The sequence below is a fragment of the Pyrus communis genome, chromosome 3, assembly GCF_963583255.1.
Source record: "Pyrus communis chromosome 3, drPyrComm1.1, whole genome shotgun sequence".
In the NCBI taxonomy this organism is placed as follows: domain Eukaryota; kingdom Viridiplantae; phylum Streptophyta; class Magnoliopsida; order Rosales; family Rosaceae; genus Pyrus; species Pyrus communis.
In genome coordinates, this window is record NC_084805.1 from 21,820,070 (window position 1) to 21,838,535 (window position 18,466).

Below are 18,466 nucleotides of genomic sequence, written 5' to 3' on the forward strand. Positions count from 1 at the left end.
CTAATAAATCGGGTATTCTACCTGTACCTTGACAAGTTCGTCATTGTCTTCATTGATGACATTTTGGTGTATTTTAAGAGCGAGGCTGAGCATGCTAGACATCTACGTCTGGTTCTGAAAAAGTTAAGGAATAATCAACTGTACGCCAAGTTCAGTAAGTGCTAGTTCTGGCTGGATCAGGTGTCATTCGTGAGGCATGTGATATCAACTCAAGGTGTTTTAGTGGATCCCCAAAAAGTAGCTGCAATGGAAAATTGGGAGCAACCTCAAACTGTTACTGAAGTTCGGAGTGTTCTTGGTCTTGTGGGCTACTATCGATGTTTTGTGAAAGATTTCTCAGCTATAGCCCTGCTTCTGACAAGGTTGACCATGAAGGGAGTTAAATTTGAATAGAGTGATAATTATGAACGGAGTTTTCAACAATTGAAGTATTATCTCACTCATACGCCTATTTTGGCACTTCCCGATGATAATGGAAATTTAAATTTGAATGGAGTGATGATTGTGAACGGAGTTTTCAACAGTTGAAGTATTGTCTCACTCATGCGCATATTTTGGCACTTCCCGATGACAGTGGAAATTTTCAAATCTATAGTGATACATTTCTAAATGGTTTAGGCTGTGTATTGATGCAACATGGAAGGGTGATCGTGTATGCTTCGTACCAATTAAAACCCCATGAGATGAATTATCCTACTCATGATCTCGAGTTGGCAGCTATCGTTTTCGCTTTGAAAATTTGGCGACACTATCTTTATGGGGGAAATGTGTTGAATCTTCACTGACCATAAGAGCCTCAAGTATATCTTCACTCAAAAAGAGCTTAATCTTCGGCAGTGGAGATGGATGAAGTTGATCAGTGATTATGACTGCACTATCGAGTATCACCCTGGTTGTGCGAATACTATAACAGATGCTCTCAGTAGGAAATCTCACGACCAACTTAATACTCTTTATGCATGTCGTATTCCTTTCCTCACTGATCTGAGATCTACTGAAGCCATTTTAGAAGTGGATGACTGGGGAGTCATACTTGCCAGCTTTTAAGTCAAACCAGTTTTGTTGGATCATGTTCTCAAGGCCTAGATGAACGACCCAGAATCACAGCGTTAAAACAGGCAATGTTGGACGAAAAAATGGGAGATCTAAGGATTTGAAGGCTTGATGGTACGCTGATGTAAGGCAATCAGATGTATCTACCGGATGTAAAAGAACTAAAGAAAGAAATTCTTGATGAAATGCATATTTCATCTTATGTTATGCATCTCGGGAGTACTAAGATGTACCATACTATCTAACATTTCTACTAATGGCCATGTATGAAAAGAGAAATTGCAGAGTATGTGAGTCATTGTTCAGTCTGTCAGCAGGTCAAAGTGGAAAGAAAGAAACTACCATTTCCGATACCCAGTGGAAATGGGAAGATATCACAATGGATTTCGTGTACAAGCTACCTCGTACGCGAAATGGTTATAACGGTATCATGGTATCTGGGTGATAGTTGATCGGCTTACCAAGTCAGCACAATTCCTACCTGTTCGTGAGAACTACTCGTTAAGTCAGTTGGTTGAACTTTTCATCTCTGACATTGTTAAATATCATGGTGTTTCAATTAGTATCATTTTTGATAGGGACCCCAGATTTACTTCAAAGTTCTGGGTGGCTTTCCAAAATTCTAGGATCGAGATTACTCTACAGCATTGCATATCATCCTCAGACCGATGAGCAATTTGAGAGAACTATCTAGACACTTGAAGATATATTGAGATCATCAGTTCTGCAATTTGGAGACACATGGCACAAACGCTTGTAGTTAATAGAATTCACCTACAACAACTACTTCCATTCGAGCATTGGTATGTCACTATTTGAAGCGCTGCATGGGAAACCATGCCATACCCCGCTGTGTTGGTCCGAGGTAGGTGAAAGAGTTTTGGTGGGCCCTGAGATCGGGGATGAGACAACACAGAACATACAGGTGATAAAGGCTAACCTAAAAGCAGCACATGATCGGCAAAAGAGTATAGCCGACAGACATTTAACCGACAGGGTATACAAGGTTGGAGATTGGGTATTCTTAAAGCTGTCACCATGGAAAGGCGTTGTACGATTCAGAAAGAAAGGGAAGTTAAGCCCTCGTTACATAGGGCCGTACCAGATTATTGAGCGAGTTGGTGAAGTTGCTTACCGACTTAATCTACCTCAAGAGCTGTCAAGGGTACATAATGTGTTCCACGTGTTGATGCTATAGAGATACATCTCTGATCCATCACGTGTGATTCCTTCTCAGCCGTTAGAGATTAATCCGGATTTGACTTATGACGAAGTTCCAATGATGATTCTTGACTGGAAAGATAAAGTTCTTAGGAACAAGACTTTTCGAATGGTGAAAGTCTTATGGAGACACCACTCTATGGAGGAAGCTACTTGGGAGACAAAGGAGCGGATGCGAGATCTTTATACACATATGTTCTTTAATTATGAGTAGTAGTTAGTGTTGAAATTTTGAGGACGAAATTTTCTTAAGGGGGTAGGTTGTGACGACCCGTCCCTAATTTTCTATGTAATTTCTCCCCGAGTTTGTAAATTGATATTTATGCCCTTGTTGGCAAAGTGACGTGGACGTGATTATGCAGCTTTAAATTATTTTTCTCACTATCGTAATTAAAGTGTACTCATTGTTACTAGTGTACATTAAATTATTCAGTGTAAAAAACATTGTTTTTTTTATAAGGTACGATAAATTTCTTGTGATTTCATCTGTACAAAATCCTATCATTTTTCTTCTTTAAACCGGATTTGTGTCTTACACCTCACCACCAATTATTTTGCTTCCCTCATTATTGCAACCAATCAGACTCACCTTCTTTCTTCCTTTTCCACCAATCAAAACTCACTTTCCCTCCATCTCATTTTCTTCTCTCTATCTCTCTCTCCTTGCCCGAGCTTTTTCATCTCTGTAACTCTCAAGAACAAGCATTAAACTTCACAGATCGAGGCTGCAAACACCACCATCATACTCCTCTTGAGCCCACGAACTCAGCCATACCAACCGATTCTCAAATAGACAAGTTTTGACTCGTTGACTTGGAAGCTCCAACTCGGACAACTTAGCTTTGACGTGATCCCAACCGAATTACGAAGTTTTGAAGGTTGTGGAAGCATCTACACAACTCCTTAGAGTCCCTAGGCTAAGTTTGGAGTGGAGACAACATCGAAACACACGATTTTGAAGAGTCGAAAACTAGGTTGAGACTTTCTAGGCTTTTTCAGTCTTCTTCTGTCCACCTTTCAGACTTTTAAAAGGTACGATTTTGTTCTCCTTGTCACAAGCTTCAAATCCATATAAATTTCATGGAAAATGGTTGAGAAATGAAGAAGTTATAAAGGTTTAATTTTTTTTCCAGAAAACCAGAGAAAATCCCTAGTTTCCGACGCAACCAGTAGGCGGATGGCGGTGACCACCAGAGAAGACGACGAATATTCCGTCAGACTTGACGGAATATTCTAACGACGTCAGGTTCCATTAACTGTGTAGTCGAATATTCCGTCAAATCTGACGGAATATTCCTATCTTCTGTCAGATTCTATTTAGCGCGTGCCTACACGTGTGGCTGAGGGTTAGATGGCGCGTGACGGCGCATCTGGTCTCCAGCCGGCGAATGGTTGACACGTGTGGGTTCGTGACTTCAAGTAGAACATTTTCGTATATTCAAACCTTCCGTTTGAGCAAACTATGGGGAGTTATTCATAGCTTTTAGTGTATGTCCTTATTATCTTATTATTATTAGTTGTTTCACATATATAGGAGCCTTACCTTGAGGACGTACGAGGGTAAGCGAGGTTAGGGGGCTACGATCCATCAACATATCAGTGAGTGGACATTTTGTTTATATATATATATATATATATATATATATTGTATAGTTTCCACAAATGCTTTTAAATTGGTTTATGCATATTATGCCATGATTTATTTAAGTCTAAAAATACTGTTATGTGGTTGAGATATATATGTTGTCATGGCATATTCATATAGGTTTTACTTGCTTATCTATGTTATGTTGTTGTGAAATGCTAAAATAACCCTACGGGATGCGCAGGTAATTTTAGGTAGGTTTATTATGTTGTTTGGAATTGTTGAATCATTATGGCATGCTTATATTCATATAGTCTGCTCATCATTGCTACACCCAGGTGTTAGTGCTTAGCCCAGGGCCAGGCTAGTCTTTCACGTGTTGTTCACATTAGTACCGCACGTTCGCCTTGGATCCAAGTAGGTGCTAGTCCTGTCGTACAAATTGTAATAGGCAATTTCGACTCGTATATGATAGTGCATAACGCTAGTCTTTACGTGATTGTAGCACTAGAGCGTATATTATTACACATAGTCTTGTCGTACAGGTCGCATTAGGCGACTCTGAGTTGCGTGGTAGCATATATTGATGAGCAATATGTGCAGTTGTACAGGTCGCATTAGGCGACTCTGACTTGCGTGCTAGTATAGATTGTTGAGCACATGATTATATTTGTATTGTTGTTGAGTTATTATGCGGTGGCATATTTCTGGATTTTACTGTTGGCATGTATTTGATTTCATACCTATACGTAGTATGATTTTCTGGAAATTATATTTGTTTTACAATGAGGGGTTAGTATGTTCAGAAAATAAATGAATTTTACGAATCTTTATTTTTGTGCCCACTCACCCTTCAGTTTTTTGCCTCTCCAGGTCCTAGATAGCCAAATCACTTTGTGGTGTGCAAGAATTAGCCGGCGATTATGACATATCTCCATTTTTAACGTAGGAACTTATCCCATTTGTGTAATAAGTAGTTCTATGGTTCGACTGCTTCACCCTTATATTATCTATGCTTTGAACATTTGTAGTTTATGGGTTCTACCCAATACTGCGCACTCACTTTAGAAGTTTAATTAAGTTCTTGTTACGGTTTTAATTTATTCACATTCTTACATCACTTACACTTTTGGTTACGTCACCTTCGGGTGACGCCCAACATGGCTCAACTCTGGTCGGGGTGTGTCAGCTAGTGGCGGAGACATTAAGAGACTAGTGGAGGCATGAGGCCCTCTCACTTTTTTTTCTTAACACATGTGTTAAATAGTTAATTGTTTTGTGAGAAAAAAATAGGTAGGGATCAAACTCACACCATGATTTCTTATTTAGAAAATAAAGTATTTCAATTGTTTGAATACAAAGCTAAATATTCTAATGCCTCATAATTTAAGTTTTTAACTCTGCCCTTGCTTCATCCTTATATATATATATATATATTTTTTTTTTTTGAACAAACGATATTATTTACACTAGGAGAGGGGTGTGATTAGCCTCGTAATGGGTTAGCAATAATGTGGTTCAAATTCGCCTTTGGCGAGAATCGAATCTAAGATCTCTCACTTACAAGTGAAGAGGAATACCACCAAACCGTAGTACTAAGTGGCCATTTTTATATTAAGCTCTTGCATTTTATATATGTTATATAAGGAATAAACAAATACAAGTTTACCTAAAATAGAAAAAAAATATAAAGGGTTTTTTAATGTTGAGTTTTCAAGCGACATGAAAACAACTAAGCTCATTTTATTTACGAGTAATGCTAGAGTAGAGATACCACATATCTATATTACATTCTTTTACTTATTTTATGTGGCATAAAATCAATAATCAATTAGATAAATTCGTTAATTAACATGACATGTACACATCACTTATCACGTGAAATGGTACACAAATATGATACAAAAATATAGTCTACATAACATTCTCCTTTATTAATTTGCAGCAGCCCACGAGGGACTTTACCATTTTTTCTTCTCATGAGCCCTTGATTGCATGCGTGTGCACTAGATTATAAATAGAAATATAAATACAATATTTAGAACATCCAAATTTTGTAGACAAAGAAACAACAAAATTAATTGGGTAAAGTACAAAAAAATACCTCAACTATGGGTCGAACGACACTATTATTCCTCATCTTTTTAAAATGACAATGTCATACCTCATCTTACAAATTTGTGACAATGTCATACCTTCCGTCAGTTTGTCTATCAATTACTCCGTTAAATAGTGACGTGGCTTAAAAAAATTAATTAAATATTAAAAACTAAAATTATAAAATCATTTAACAATTTTTTTTATATGGGGACCCACCCCTTATCCCCCTCACCTTTCCTCCCTCCTCCCATCTTCCCCCACCCCAAACCCAGATCCCACCCGCTCCCGTCTTCCCCTAACCCACCCCCCAAACTCATCACCCTAAACCTTTTTCTCCGTCTGTCTCCCCCGAACTCATCACCCTCACCCTTCTTCCCCATTTCAGTCCCCAATTTTTAATTTACTCAAACAATTCAAATCCCAATTGGAATTTCGCAAATTGGGTGTGCTCTGTTGCTACCCCTTTGACACCTCTGCCTCGTGTATCCATCTTTTTCTTTCTCCCCTGTTCAAATCCCAATTGGAATTTCGCAAACTGCGTGTGCGCTGTGACGGCGTGCTCCTGCGTCCATGGATCGCTGCACCGCAGTAGAGGAATTAAAGCGGGAAAGGCGCCGGACTCGCCGATCAAGGCACAATTATCAACCCGATTCTTCGCTAAAAGCCCGAGCTTGGCCATTGTAGATTGCTTCATGGCAAGCAATAGCGATTAAAGGCCGTCGACGCAGATCTTGGTCGTCAGCTGAAGATCCTCTGGCGAAATGCTCTCGATGATCTCGGTCGAGATGTTCTCCATCTGCAAAAACCCTTGGCATGGCTCCGGTTCTGGCATAGCCTCGGATAATTCAGAGGTCAGCGCGTTTTCCAGCGGCGGCAAGCTTGCAAGCTGTTTTAATTCTCCTGATATGTCGCTGCTGCAGGCGGAGAAATCATTGAAGGCTTGGGATAGCTGAAGGTACTCCTTGTCGGAAGACGCAGATTTGCTGGCACAACTATGAGTGCGAAGGGCGAGCTCGCCGAGGCTCATGTCAACGACTAAATCGGTCATGTTCTTGAAGACAAAAGGCTCTCGGCGTGGGTGCGGAGGACGAGGTTCGCGAAGTCTAGGGCTTGGAGCTTGCGGATGATGGCGCCGACGAGGCTGCTGTTGCAGTGTGAAAGGGAGAGAGAATACGGGAGGAAAGGGAGAGAGAGGGGAGGGATGGTGGTTCTGGGCACGGCGAGGGAGAGTGAAGTGGGGAAATTAGGGTGGGGACTGAAATGGGGAAGGAGGGTGATGGTGATGAGTTCGGGGGAGACAGGTGGGGAAGAAGGTTGAGGGTGATGAGTTTGCGGGGTGGGTTAGGGGAAAACGGGAGAGGGTGGGATCTGGGTTTGGGGTGAGGGAAGGCGGGAGGAGAGAAGAAAGGTGAGGGGGATGAGGGGTGGGTCCCCATGTAAAAAAAATTGTTAAATGATTTTATAATTTTAGTTTTTAATATTTAATTAATTTTTTAATATTTTTTTAATATTTTTAAGCCACATCACTATTTAACGGAATAATTAACAGACAAACTGATGGAAGGTATGACATTGTCACAAATTTGTAAGATGAGGTATGATAGTATCGTTCTACCTATAATTGAGGTAGTTTTTTGTACTTTACCCAAATTAATTAGAAAACCATATACATAACCACCATAACATGAACTGAATGGTCTTAGACTGTCTAGGAGTGAAAAAGTCAACGAAAAAAAACAGTTAAAACACTAATTAACCAAACATGAACTCCTACTAGTACACTTACACACTGCACTATATATGAATTCATTTACACAAGAAACGCCGTCGGATCAAAAGCAAGCTGTTGTACGACTGATCTAAGCTCATCCCAATTTTCATTCAAAAGATCGTCCTCAAGATCTTGAAACGAAAAATTTGAGAACGTTTCCATGTACGGATGCGTTGAAGCAGGCTGCTGCATGTTGGAGCTCAACTGGCCTACTGCATGCGGATGCAACTGGTGATTTCCATTAATTATGTTGTTAGTATTGTTGGTATGATTTACAACAGGCTTCTTCTCCTCGTAGCAAATATCTGGAGCACCGAAACTGATGTAAGTGTTAGATTGATCGAGATGATCTTGTTGATTGGTAGCAAAATTTTTGGAGTTTGCGGTGTCCGTTGGATGACGTTTAGCTGCAGATAGATATCTCCAATCCGGGGTGTACTTTTTGTATGAAACGTTTCTCTTGAATATCCGACACAGTGTCCATATTTCCTGATACAAGTGAAACCATAACATTCATCAAAACATAAGCCTTTATATATGATCAAATGGAAAGGGAAAAATGAAATTTTTTATTTTTAGATTCAGGGTTTGTCACATATATGTCTATTAATTAATGAAACCTTCTTTGTCAACTAAAAGATGGTGAAAAGACTACTTAATCTTTATTACACAAAAAAAAATGACGGGTAATAATATAATTTCACATGTTCAAATTTTATTGTCTTTTATTGAAATCTCACCTTAAAATACATCTAATATTATATATATATATATATATATATATAATCTTCCACCTTAAAATACATCTAATATTATATATATATATATAATCTTCCACGCCCCCATGTTCTCTCTCTCTCTCTCTCTCTCTCTCTCTCTCTCTCTCTCTCTCTCTCTCTCTCTCTCTCTCTCTCTCTCTCTCTCTCTCTCTCTCTCTCTCTCTCTCTCTCTCTCTCTCTCTCTCTCTCTCTCTCTCTCTCTCTCTCTCTCTCATTTTCTAAAAAAATAGGTTCATACACACAAAGTGTGTAGACAAATACTAGTATGGACTTAACTAATTACTGGTTTATTACTAAGGTTAATTTCAGGAATTTTCTTGAACTCACTTGTAATTATATATAGTTAGTAAAAATATCATAATTAAACTGTGAATCTGAACTATTGAGCATGTTGATTTTTGCCTAAATTCTACGGTTCATGTTTGCAGTCTGAGAATACAAGTCTCGAGAGAAAGTGTTTCCCAGCATGAACAAAATTTTAAGTACTTTGTAAATGAAAAAGGGTCGAAAAAATTACAACTATTCAGATTTTCACTTACAGCTTCTTGTTGAGGATCAGTATTCATATTCTTAGTGTTAGAGCTTCGGTTCTTGTATTCATTCGAACTGGAGGGATTAGGAAGGCGAAACTCATGCATCATCCAATCGGTTTTGCTGCCTTTGCCTGCACTTCCACGGTAGTAAACCAATGTTTTCTTTAGGCCAATGCAGTCATGGCCTTCTCCTCCGTGGGAATGTATCGGCTTGTCGATTCCAGTTGCCTTCCAAAATCCAGAGCCTGTTACTCTGTTGGGTCTGATGCTGTTCTTGTACTTTCTCCCTCTTTTGCAGAAGAAGTACCATTCCTTATCTCCTGCGGCTTTTGCACACATAAATACTAACGTTAATTCCAAATTACAGTTCACCCATATATATTTGTATACGAAAAATATTTATGATTGAAGCTAGCTAGCTGCCCTTAGTAAAGTTAAGCTTACATGTAAACTAAAGTATTACAGAAATTTTTTGCCGATCATAAACTATTAGTAACAATTTTTTATAGTGTAACTGTAGTAGTTAAATTACAGAACTAGTACTGGGAAATAGTGCAACCAATATATTATAGGCCACTTTTTGCTCGGCGTCTTTTGAGCTTTTGGAGCAATTTAACCCAAGCCAACTTCTTCTCTTCTACTTTCTTTTCCAAGTACGAGAGATTTAAAGAGAAAATAGCAAAAATTAACTAGAACTTTATCAAAAATCAATTAATCAGGGCATATATATGTTCATACTTGGAAGATCCCAAGGATCATGCTTGTAGATATCAATTGATTTGATGAGCTCTAAGCTTATCGGTTTCTTCTGAATCTTCCGACGAAGATAGAAGTCTACAAGTTCTTCATCTGTTGGGTGAAACCGAAATCCTGGTAGTTGGACATCATCTTCATCATCAGTATACTGGTGATCATCCTTATTGCTAGGACTATAATATGTGCTATCCATATCGATATATCGATCCTCTTCAAGCTCGATCTACCTCTACCTCTACCTCAACCTCAACCGACCGGTGGTTAATTAATCAACGGTGTGTTTTTCCCTCTTTCCCAGTGCAGGAATCAAACGATGATATAACTGTTTGAAATATGGTGCACAAGAAACTTCGATGGTTTAGGATGAAGACTCTTGGGCATAGCTTTCTGGATATTTATAAGCTTAAGAAAGTCATCGCAAATGGTTTCACTAGGTCAAGTCTTGAATTTTGACTCTGGCTTAAGCCAAAATCCTCGCAATATTTTGTCTTAAGGTCACCATTTGAGACCAAATCCTCATATACACTACTGAACAAAGTTTGGCTACCCAATGATGAGTAAGAACTCTTACTTAAAATTTTTAGTGTTCGAATTACTTAGTTTTGTGCTTATGATCAGAACCGTTCATATTATGAATCACTCTGTAAAGATCATCTCTACTAAAGGTAAAAAATAAGGTCGTTTAGTCAATCAATTGTAACAAATACATAGACGATTTGTAATACTGTTTTCAATTCCGTTCATCTGTTTTTTTACAATGTGATGACTAAACAACTTTGGTTTTAATTGATTTTTTGTAGAGATAATCTTATAATACAAACGGTCTTGATTATAAACACAAAATTTTATAAATCGACAACGAATAATTTTGAGTAGAAATTCTAATCATCTTTTAAAGAGCCAAATATTATTCTATATCACTTTTGGGGAAATTGAATGTACAGTCAGTGCTATATGCATGAATGCATCCACTTCTCTCACTCCCATATCATGGCATGTTCATAACAAAGTCGGCATAGAGAAAAAATAATTAAAAGATTGTAGCTAGTGGTACTTAACTAATGCTGCAACATGCATCGATCTACAATGTTTTTTCTTTTTTAGGCATAAAACATATTGTCGTAATCGAAGTGCGAAAATTTGATCTGTGTTGTAGAGGCTAGGACCCATAAACTTATGGAGATTACATCAGTTTCTCGTCTTTTTCTGTATAAATAGTCTATGATAATTCAATGAAATGTTTATTGTTTATTTTTGTTGGCTAAAAAACAAGATTTCAAGGACCTTAAAATGCATCTACAATGTCACAACAAAGTTATATACGACCAACAATTAGTCATTATGGAACTCATCACACACACATATATGCACATATATATATATATATATATATATATATATATATATATATATATGTGTATACACACACACACACACACATACACACACACACACACACACATATATAAACACACATATATTGAAAATTTGACATTACTCCTTGAAACTATATTTTTCTTAACTAAAACTCATCTCCTTTTATTTTCTTGACTAAAACCCATTGACTAGGCTCCATCTAAACAAATTCTTTAATTAAATTTGACTTTTCAAATTGTGTATTTTTTGAATGCCTAAACTACCCTTATTAATACTTGGATTGGGTTTTTGGATCTGTTACTTGTTATATCCATGTAATTAATCATATTTATTTTACAAAATATTTCATGCCATTCATTGTATATTCAATTTATTAACTTTCAAATTGTTATAAGGTGCCGATTGGAAAATAATAATACTAATTTTGTGCATTAAATATACAAGTTAATTTACCTACAAACACAACAATAGACCTAAACCAACTTCGATTATTGCATATATACTCCAATCCCTAATGCACAAAACAAAAGCTATATGTTCCACGCAAACAAAATAGTCTAATTTACCTATATGATTTATGTGCATTAGATTTCAAGTTTATTTATTTGCCTACAAGCACAAAGCCACAACATTCAAACATTATCTAATATCACTAAAATTTTTTTTTGGAATAGGTAAATTAAAGTAGGTAAATTAGTATAATATTTTATGTCACATCCCGACTCCGTTGTAGCACGATATTGTCCGTTTTGGGCTACAACCTCACGAATTTGTTCTTAGGTTTCCACCCAAAACGCGTTATGCTAGGAAGAGAAGGGCATGTACATATAAGGCCAGGGACCAACCCCCACCCCGCCGATGTGGGATACTACATTTTATAAGTAGGTATATTAATTTATATGTAGGTAATTACATGATTCAAACAATATTATTTTTTTCGTACGAGATATGTCTATTTTTTTTAATATGATAAATTAATATATATATATATATATATATATATATATATGTTACTAATATTTATGGTACAAGAAAGGTAAATATCTATATGGGTTTAATTGCTCATCATAATTAGGATGAGTAATAACATTTATTCACCAAATTAGGATTTTGTGGCATAAGTTGGGCGTTTGTTTGCCCTCACTAACTCGGACTGGACTGGACTGGACTAGCTATTAGTCCAATACTGTGTTTGTTCCATGCTGGGACTAACATTAATGAGACTAAAGGGGACTAGCATGGACAAAACCCTTCACTAAGAGGTCTTAGTGAGACCCCCCAATAACCATGGGACTAGCTAAGACTATCCTCTATTTCTCGTCCTTGTCATGCTCAACGACCACTCCCGACAGACTCCTCGTCATCGCCGGTCACCTAGATCAATCATTAACTTCCCGACTCTCTTTCAGATACATTTCACAACCAACTTTCATATAAAATATACCAAATTGAAGCTGTGAGTGACAAGATTACGATTTTACTTGAATCGAGGCCAAAATGTGGTCGAATGTGGCCGGAAAATGGCCTAGAAGTCTCGGCCTATTTGGGCTTCTTCAAATCCATGACAAATTCGAGCATGCAAAGCTAAGATCTCGGTCCAGGGATGGTGATGAATTTTTTGGCGGTGCTAACTTCATCCAATTTAATGAGGGTTGGCCAAAAAACACATTGGGAAACCTGCAACTCGTCGGGAAAATTGGAGCAGTGAGGTTCCGTTCGAACAACGCATAGCTAGAGAGAGAGGGAGGACAGAGAAATAGAGACTGGAATTAATAAGGAGTTTGACCAGGAATGAGAAAGAGACATGAATTGAGAGGTCTGAGAGGAAAAAAAAAGGGGGAGGGTGGGACGATGAGAGAAGAGGAAAAGAGTGGGACGGAAATGGTAGGAAAAGATGGAGAAAAAGATAAGATCATAATAAAATATTAATAATTTATATATTAAATAAAATAATATTAGAATTTGTTATTATCCAGCTTCTTAGTCCAATATTGCATCAAACGCTTCACTAAGTTAGTCCAGTTTAGTCTAGTCTAAGCCAGTCCAGCTTAGTCCTTGAAGCTAATCCAGTCCGAGATAGTCCGGCGCAACAAACGCCCCCTAAATGTGTTGTAATAGTTGGTTACATATATATTTGTCTACATGGCAGTTTATTTGAAATTTAAGTTTTATTTGAATATTTAAAACTAGATGGGTTTTTGTTTGAAAAATAGGAGTTTCAAGGGCCTATGTCAAAATATATATGTATGTATATCTAATGTCTTTGCTATATATGTGAGCGGAAACTTAGGCCCTCCAAATAAGCAACGAACAATGCCGTTGAATTAAAGACTTTTTAACAATTGCTAAATAATCTGATGAGACAAGGGATATGAATTACATGTACACGTACATACATCTGCATGAACTACTTGTGCAGCTCTGTCATTCCAGTGAATGCATCACAGTATTATCTAGGTTGCATGGCTTAATTTTCCAAAATATGTATGGTGTGTGTATGTATGTGTGTGTGTGTGTGTGTCTATATATGTATACATATCCAGATTCTTTTGACTTTTTTCCTTATCGAAGAGATGAACTATATCCAATCTGTCCTCCTTCTATTTAATGTAAAATGAATTTTGTTTTTAACAAACAAGGTGGGAGAGTGGGCTAAGCCTTACAATGAGTTATCAATAATGTGATTTAAATTCATTTTTGATGAGAATTAAATCTAAGACTTCTTACTTACAAGTGAACAAAAATATCACTAGACTGTAATAATAATAAACAGCAAAAATACCAAATATGAGCAAGTAGGGAGTGGAAGCTTCTACGAATTATGGATGGAACAGATCAAAGTCCATAAAGGCAAAAACGAGAGCTACACTCCAGGTCAGGTTTTTATATAAGATGGGGAAATTGCATAATTGGAAGGGCATGTTTGGATATTCCAGTTAGATTAATAATGCATTATTAATTTAGGAATTCTGGAGGTACGTACAAAATAGCAGTCAACTAGTTGAGACAGGCATAATTGAGAACTTGAGATCCATAAAATTGTTACAATGTTTACTTGCATAGTATGGGTATGATAAGGAATGGGAATAAGAGGAATGGAATAAGAAGAATTAGAGATAAGGAAGATCCAGTATGAGATAAACACCTCTATCATAATAGGATACCTTGAATTATCAGGTGTGCCATACTAAAATTCATGTGAATCCCACTTTTTATTCATTCATCAGGGTTTAGTAACTAAGTACTCATTCTTTACAAGTAAACTTGCCTTAAAGAATGGTAATTACGAATCCAATCATCAACAACCACATTATATGGTCATACTTGAATTTACGTGAGTTTTTGTTTGCGTTTTGAAATTTGGTGGGAAACCCTGCCTTGGTAGACCTCGCATTCGCCATGTCAGGATTTAACTTGATCCTGACAGTAAGTTGTACTGATGTACGATATTGGTATGGAAACTGGAGTGGTTGTATGAAATTTAAAAAATTGGAAGATGTTGTTTGTCTTGAAATTAGGCTAAAAATTGAGGGGGAAAATATAATTTGTTCTTTTTATTACAATAACATGTTTTTTCTCACTATCTCTATTAATCAATTCAATAACAACAACAAAAAGCGTGGGACAAACTTGTTTCATAAAATTTGTTGGAGAACAAAGTTGTGAAGAAGCAAAATTTACTTTCTAAATTGCCACGTAAATTAACAAACTTGTATCTAAAAATTACATTTGTGGAGGCTTTTGAAAATGCTCTAACGATATTGCTAGAACGATATTAATATCCTCATTTTCTTTTAGATACTTGATATTTTGGATCACAATACATCAACTTTCATCAACTTAATGACAAAAATTTTTGTTGAAACTCTTTGCCCCACCTTAGGTTGTATCGTAAGGTCCAAGTTCCCAAGTTGTAGAATAAGTTGAAAAAGAAGAAAAATGACAAAATAGATGGACTCACTCAACTCAGCACGTGCTTTTGAATCAGAAGAAGGGGATTATCATAATTTACTAATAAAATATTATTGCTAATCTAAAGTATTTACAGATAAACCTATCCATGATAAGCCCTACTTCCCTTGTCATCAGGGTATCGAATGGACCTTATTCTTTTCTTTTTTTCTGTTCAAATAAACACGAGCAATATTTCTAAAAGCATAGAAAAGACATTCTAGAAGAGTAGAAGGTGATTTACATTTGACCATTACAAGAAAAATGGAAGTCATTACTTCTTCATCAAACCCACCATTATTTGTAAAAATCCCCGTTTTCAGAGGGATGAAAACCAAAAGATATCCTAAATTCTGGTCCAACATACCAAAATTAATGTTCAAACCTTTCTGCCGGGTAGGTATTAGGGCATTGTCAAAAGAATTGTCCAAATTATTACTAACAATCAAAAAGGGTAGTAACAACATTTTTTAATTGAAAAATCAATTTTTATGTGACATGACATGGATTGATAGCTCTCACCTTTGTTGCCAAAATTGACAACAACTTCAAATCTATTTTTAATTGATGAGTGAATTTTATTAATTTTACTATTGTTTTAAAACATTTACTATAATAGTTTAATGTAATAAAATGATAGTGGTTTAAAATCTGGTAAATTTTTTAGAGTTGTATACGAAAAAGTTCTATGAGTCGTGGAGGTGATTAAGTGTGATAAATAGGCAAGTTTATATTAATAATCATTTAGTCTAATGATATTCAGTCACTACTTTATTAAATTACATAAACATTATTTGTTGTATTGATTTTCAGTCTTCAATTTGGGATGATATAGATTTTGAACTCATTAATAACAATTGTCGGCTAAAAAAATACAGTTTACAGTATTTAATTTGACCTTGCCACAAGAAAAGATTGTCTGACCTAAATACTTTTGACTTGAAATCGTGAAGCCCAGCCAGACTTTAAGACATTAATTAAACATAACTTCAATCAAAGATATAATATAGAAACCTAACCAGCCGCCGGGTGGTGGCAGTGAGACATCTGGTCCTACAATTCAGGAACTATTGGACTAGACCCACAATTTTTTTTTTTTTCAAATTATTATTATTGAGAGAATGACGGAAGTTTGAAACTATTATAATAATTTAAGAGATGAGGGAGTTTTGAATTTGGATTGCATGGGTGAAGACTCAACATCCAATCTACTAGGATATCGGACCACATACGATTAGACCCACAAATCGTAAATGATATGAGTTCAAAAATAAATTTATATATGGATGATAAGAATGGTAATATACTGCTTATAATAATAAAATTGTAGAGAATCGTAATATTATTTTATAAGCTAAACATTTGTATAATTAATTAATTTGAATCTATCTTTTTCAAGTATGACAGAGATGTAGTCTTTCTTCTTTGTAAGGACACAAAAACTGTCTTTGTCATGTATAATAATGCTTTGATTCTAAATTCTGAAGGCTACATATTATGATAAGGGTGTGATGTAATTTTCCCAAAACTAAGTGATGGCTTTTATAATTTAATCCACCAAAATCACTTTCTCATATTTTATAAAATTCAAAGATATAGAAAATTTGTGATAGAATCTAAAGGTTGCAATGGTTCGGTGGAAAGTTTTTTAATACATTCGATATTGGAGGAGATGACTAAACCTCACAATGGGTTAGTCATGATAATTTGGTTCAAATCGCCTTGACGAGAATCATACATATATAAGACATCTCATTTACAAGTGAAAAAAAATACTACTAGACCGTAGTATTAAATGACTGATTCGATGGTGGAAGGCGTGCGAAATTAAATACTGTTGTGTGTTTTCATTTACCTTGAACCGTACATGCACTTACATTACGTTTGGATGAAGGAAATAAACTTGGAATTTTGGCAAAAGTTAGATTTATAAATTAACATGCACCAATTTCCTTGTTTGGGTTCATAAATATAGAAATTTAAAATTTCCGTGTGGAAAAAAAAAAAACTTGGAATTTGAGACCTCCAATTCCAAGTTTAAATTTTATGTAAATAGGTGACATTTCCAAATTTTCTATGAGGTGAGAGTTTAAAATAAAAAATTCTATATTCAAATTCCATTTTTAATTTCTTTTTGGTTTTTGAATAAAACGGCATTAGATTTCATTGAATGAGCCATAATAGGCTAGACAGTACAAGAATAGGATTCTTTGTCTACAATAAGATCACTAATTAATAATAGAGGGAGGATTATCAATCCAAGCACAGCCAATAGTGGAGTGGAGAACAAATCAAGATAGACGATGACCTATGGAATTGGCTTGGCAACGGATATGGGAAGCAAAATTTGGACCATTTTTCAATTTATGTGTGTCATCCTTGCACAGGAGCCATGCTAATCTTCTTTGTCTCGTTCCAATTTTATCGGATGTCCTCGAAGGTACTTCAAATTTCATTGTTCTTCTATGTTAACCAAACAAGAAAATTCACAAATTTTAGAAAATAAAATCCCGTCATTTTAAATTTTTTTAGTAATCTCAAATTTTCTCATCCAAACAGAGTGTTAGAGTTTCTACTTTCTACCAAATTCCTTTTAACCTGAACTTCTGTTTAATATATTTTTTTCTTCTTCTTTTGATGTAAAGCTTTCTATTCCAATTTATTTATTATATTCTACACACTGAAAAGGGATAATTTGGAGGTCCCTGAAAAAATTAGGAAAAAGAGTTGGATTGTGAAGCAGTTTTCGTTATAAACGTGAGATGGTTTTACTAGGGACACTAAATTTGGTGACAAAATTTGTAAACTAAATGACTTAAAAATTGATAATTAAGTTATTACTTAAGCATGAATGAACATGCTCATTTCTATTGGTGACATATAATTTAATTTTGTCTATACATTTAGTCTTCCTAGCATTACTGTTTAGTAAACCCTATATATATTAATTGCATGAACTAACTATAACTAGGTTTGTTTAATTTACACATTTATTATTGATTAATTTTATGTTCCCTCTCCAAAAAAAAAAAAACATAGAAAAAAAGTACAGAATCAGCACATACGTGTGTGTGTTCGGAATTAAATTTATTTATATTTTTTGAAATTATATTTCTAGCCTATATTTCTTATTCATGTTATGCTTTAATTAGAGGGTTAAACTGGTAATTTCATAGAATTTTAATTGACAATGAGTGTTTTATTAATTAGTAGAAATATACACGTCGCATAATGAATATCAGGCAATTATTAAATCATGGATGCACCTGTACAACTTACCAAAAGAAAAAAAAAGAAAAAAAAAGAAAAAAAAAAGAAAAAAAAAATATATATATATATA

At 35.6% G+C, this 18,466-nt stretch overlaps 1 protein-coding gene and 1 non-coding gene across 2 annotated transcripts; both read right to left on the bottom strand.

The window, feature by feature from the left end:
• Positions 1–7,658: 7,658 nt before the first annotated feature.
• Positions 7,659–14,576, bottom strand: LOC137728433 (transcription factor JUNGBRUNNEN 1-like). The gene is made up of 4 exons (XM_068467218.1): positions 14,553–14,576; positions 9,781–10,021; positions 9,049–9,368; positions 7,659–8,219 (listed from the first exon to the last, which is right to left on the bottom strand). The coding sequence occupies exons 1-4, from the start codon at positions 14,574–14,576 to the stop codon at positions 7,770–7,772; spliced, it is 1,035 nt and encodes a 344-aa protein (XP_068323319.1). The 3' UTR covers positions 7,659–7,769.
• Positions 14,577–17,467: 2,891 nt separating this feature from the next.
• Positions 17,468–17,570, bottom strand: LOC137730366 (U6 spliceosomal RNA). The gene has a single exon (XR_011068128.1). It is a non-coding gene; the product is annotated as a U6 spliceosomal RNA (small nuclear RNA).
• Positions 17,571–18,466: the final 896 nt, after the last annotated feature.

Bases quoted from the DNA above. Each gene is read 5' to 3' on its own strand.
- LOC137728433 (XM_068467218.1), bottom strand. From the start codon at position 14,576: ATGGCGAATGCGAGGTCTACCAAG. The intron at 9,369-9,780 runs GTATGAACATAT...TGTGTGCAAAAG, and splicing joins TGATCCTTGGGATCTTCCAA to CCGCAGGAGATAAGGAATGG. The intron at 8,220-9,048 runs GTAAGTGAAAAT...CACTTGTATCAG, and splicing joins CTGATCCTCAACAAGAAGCT to GAAATATGGACACTGTGTCG.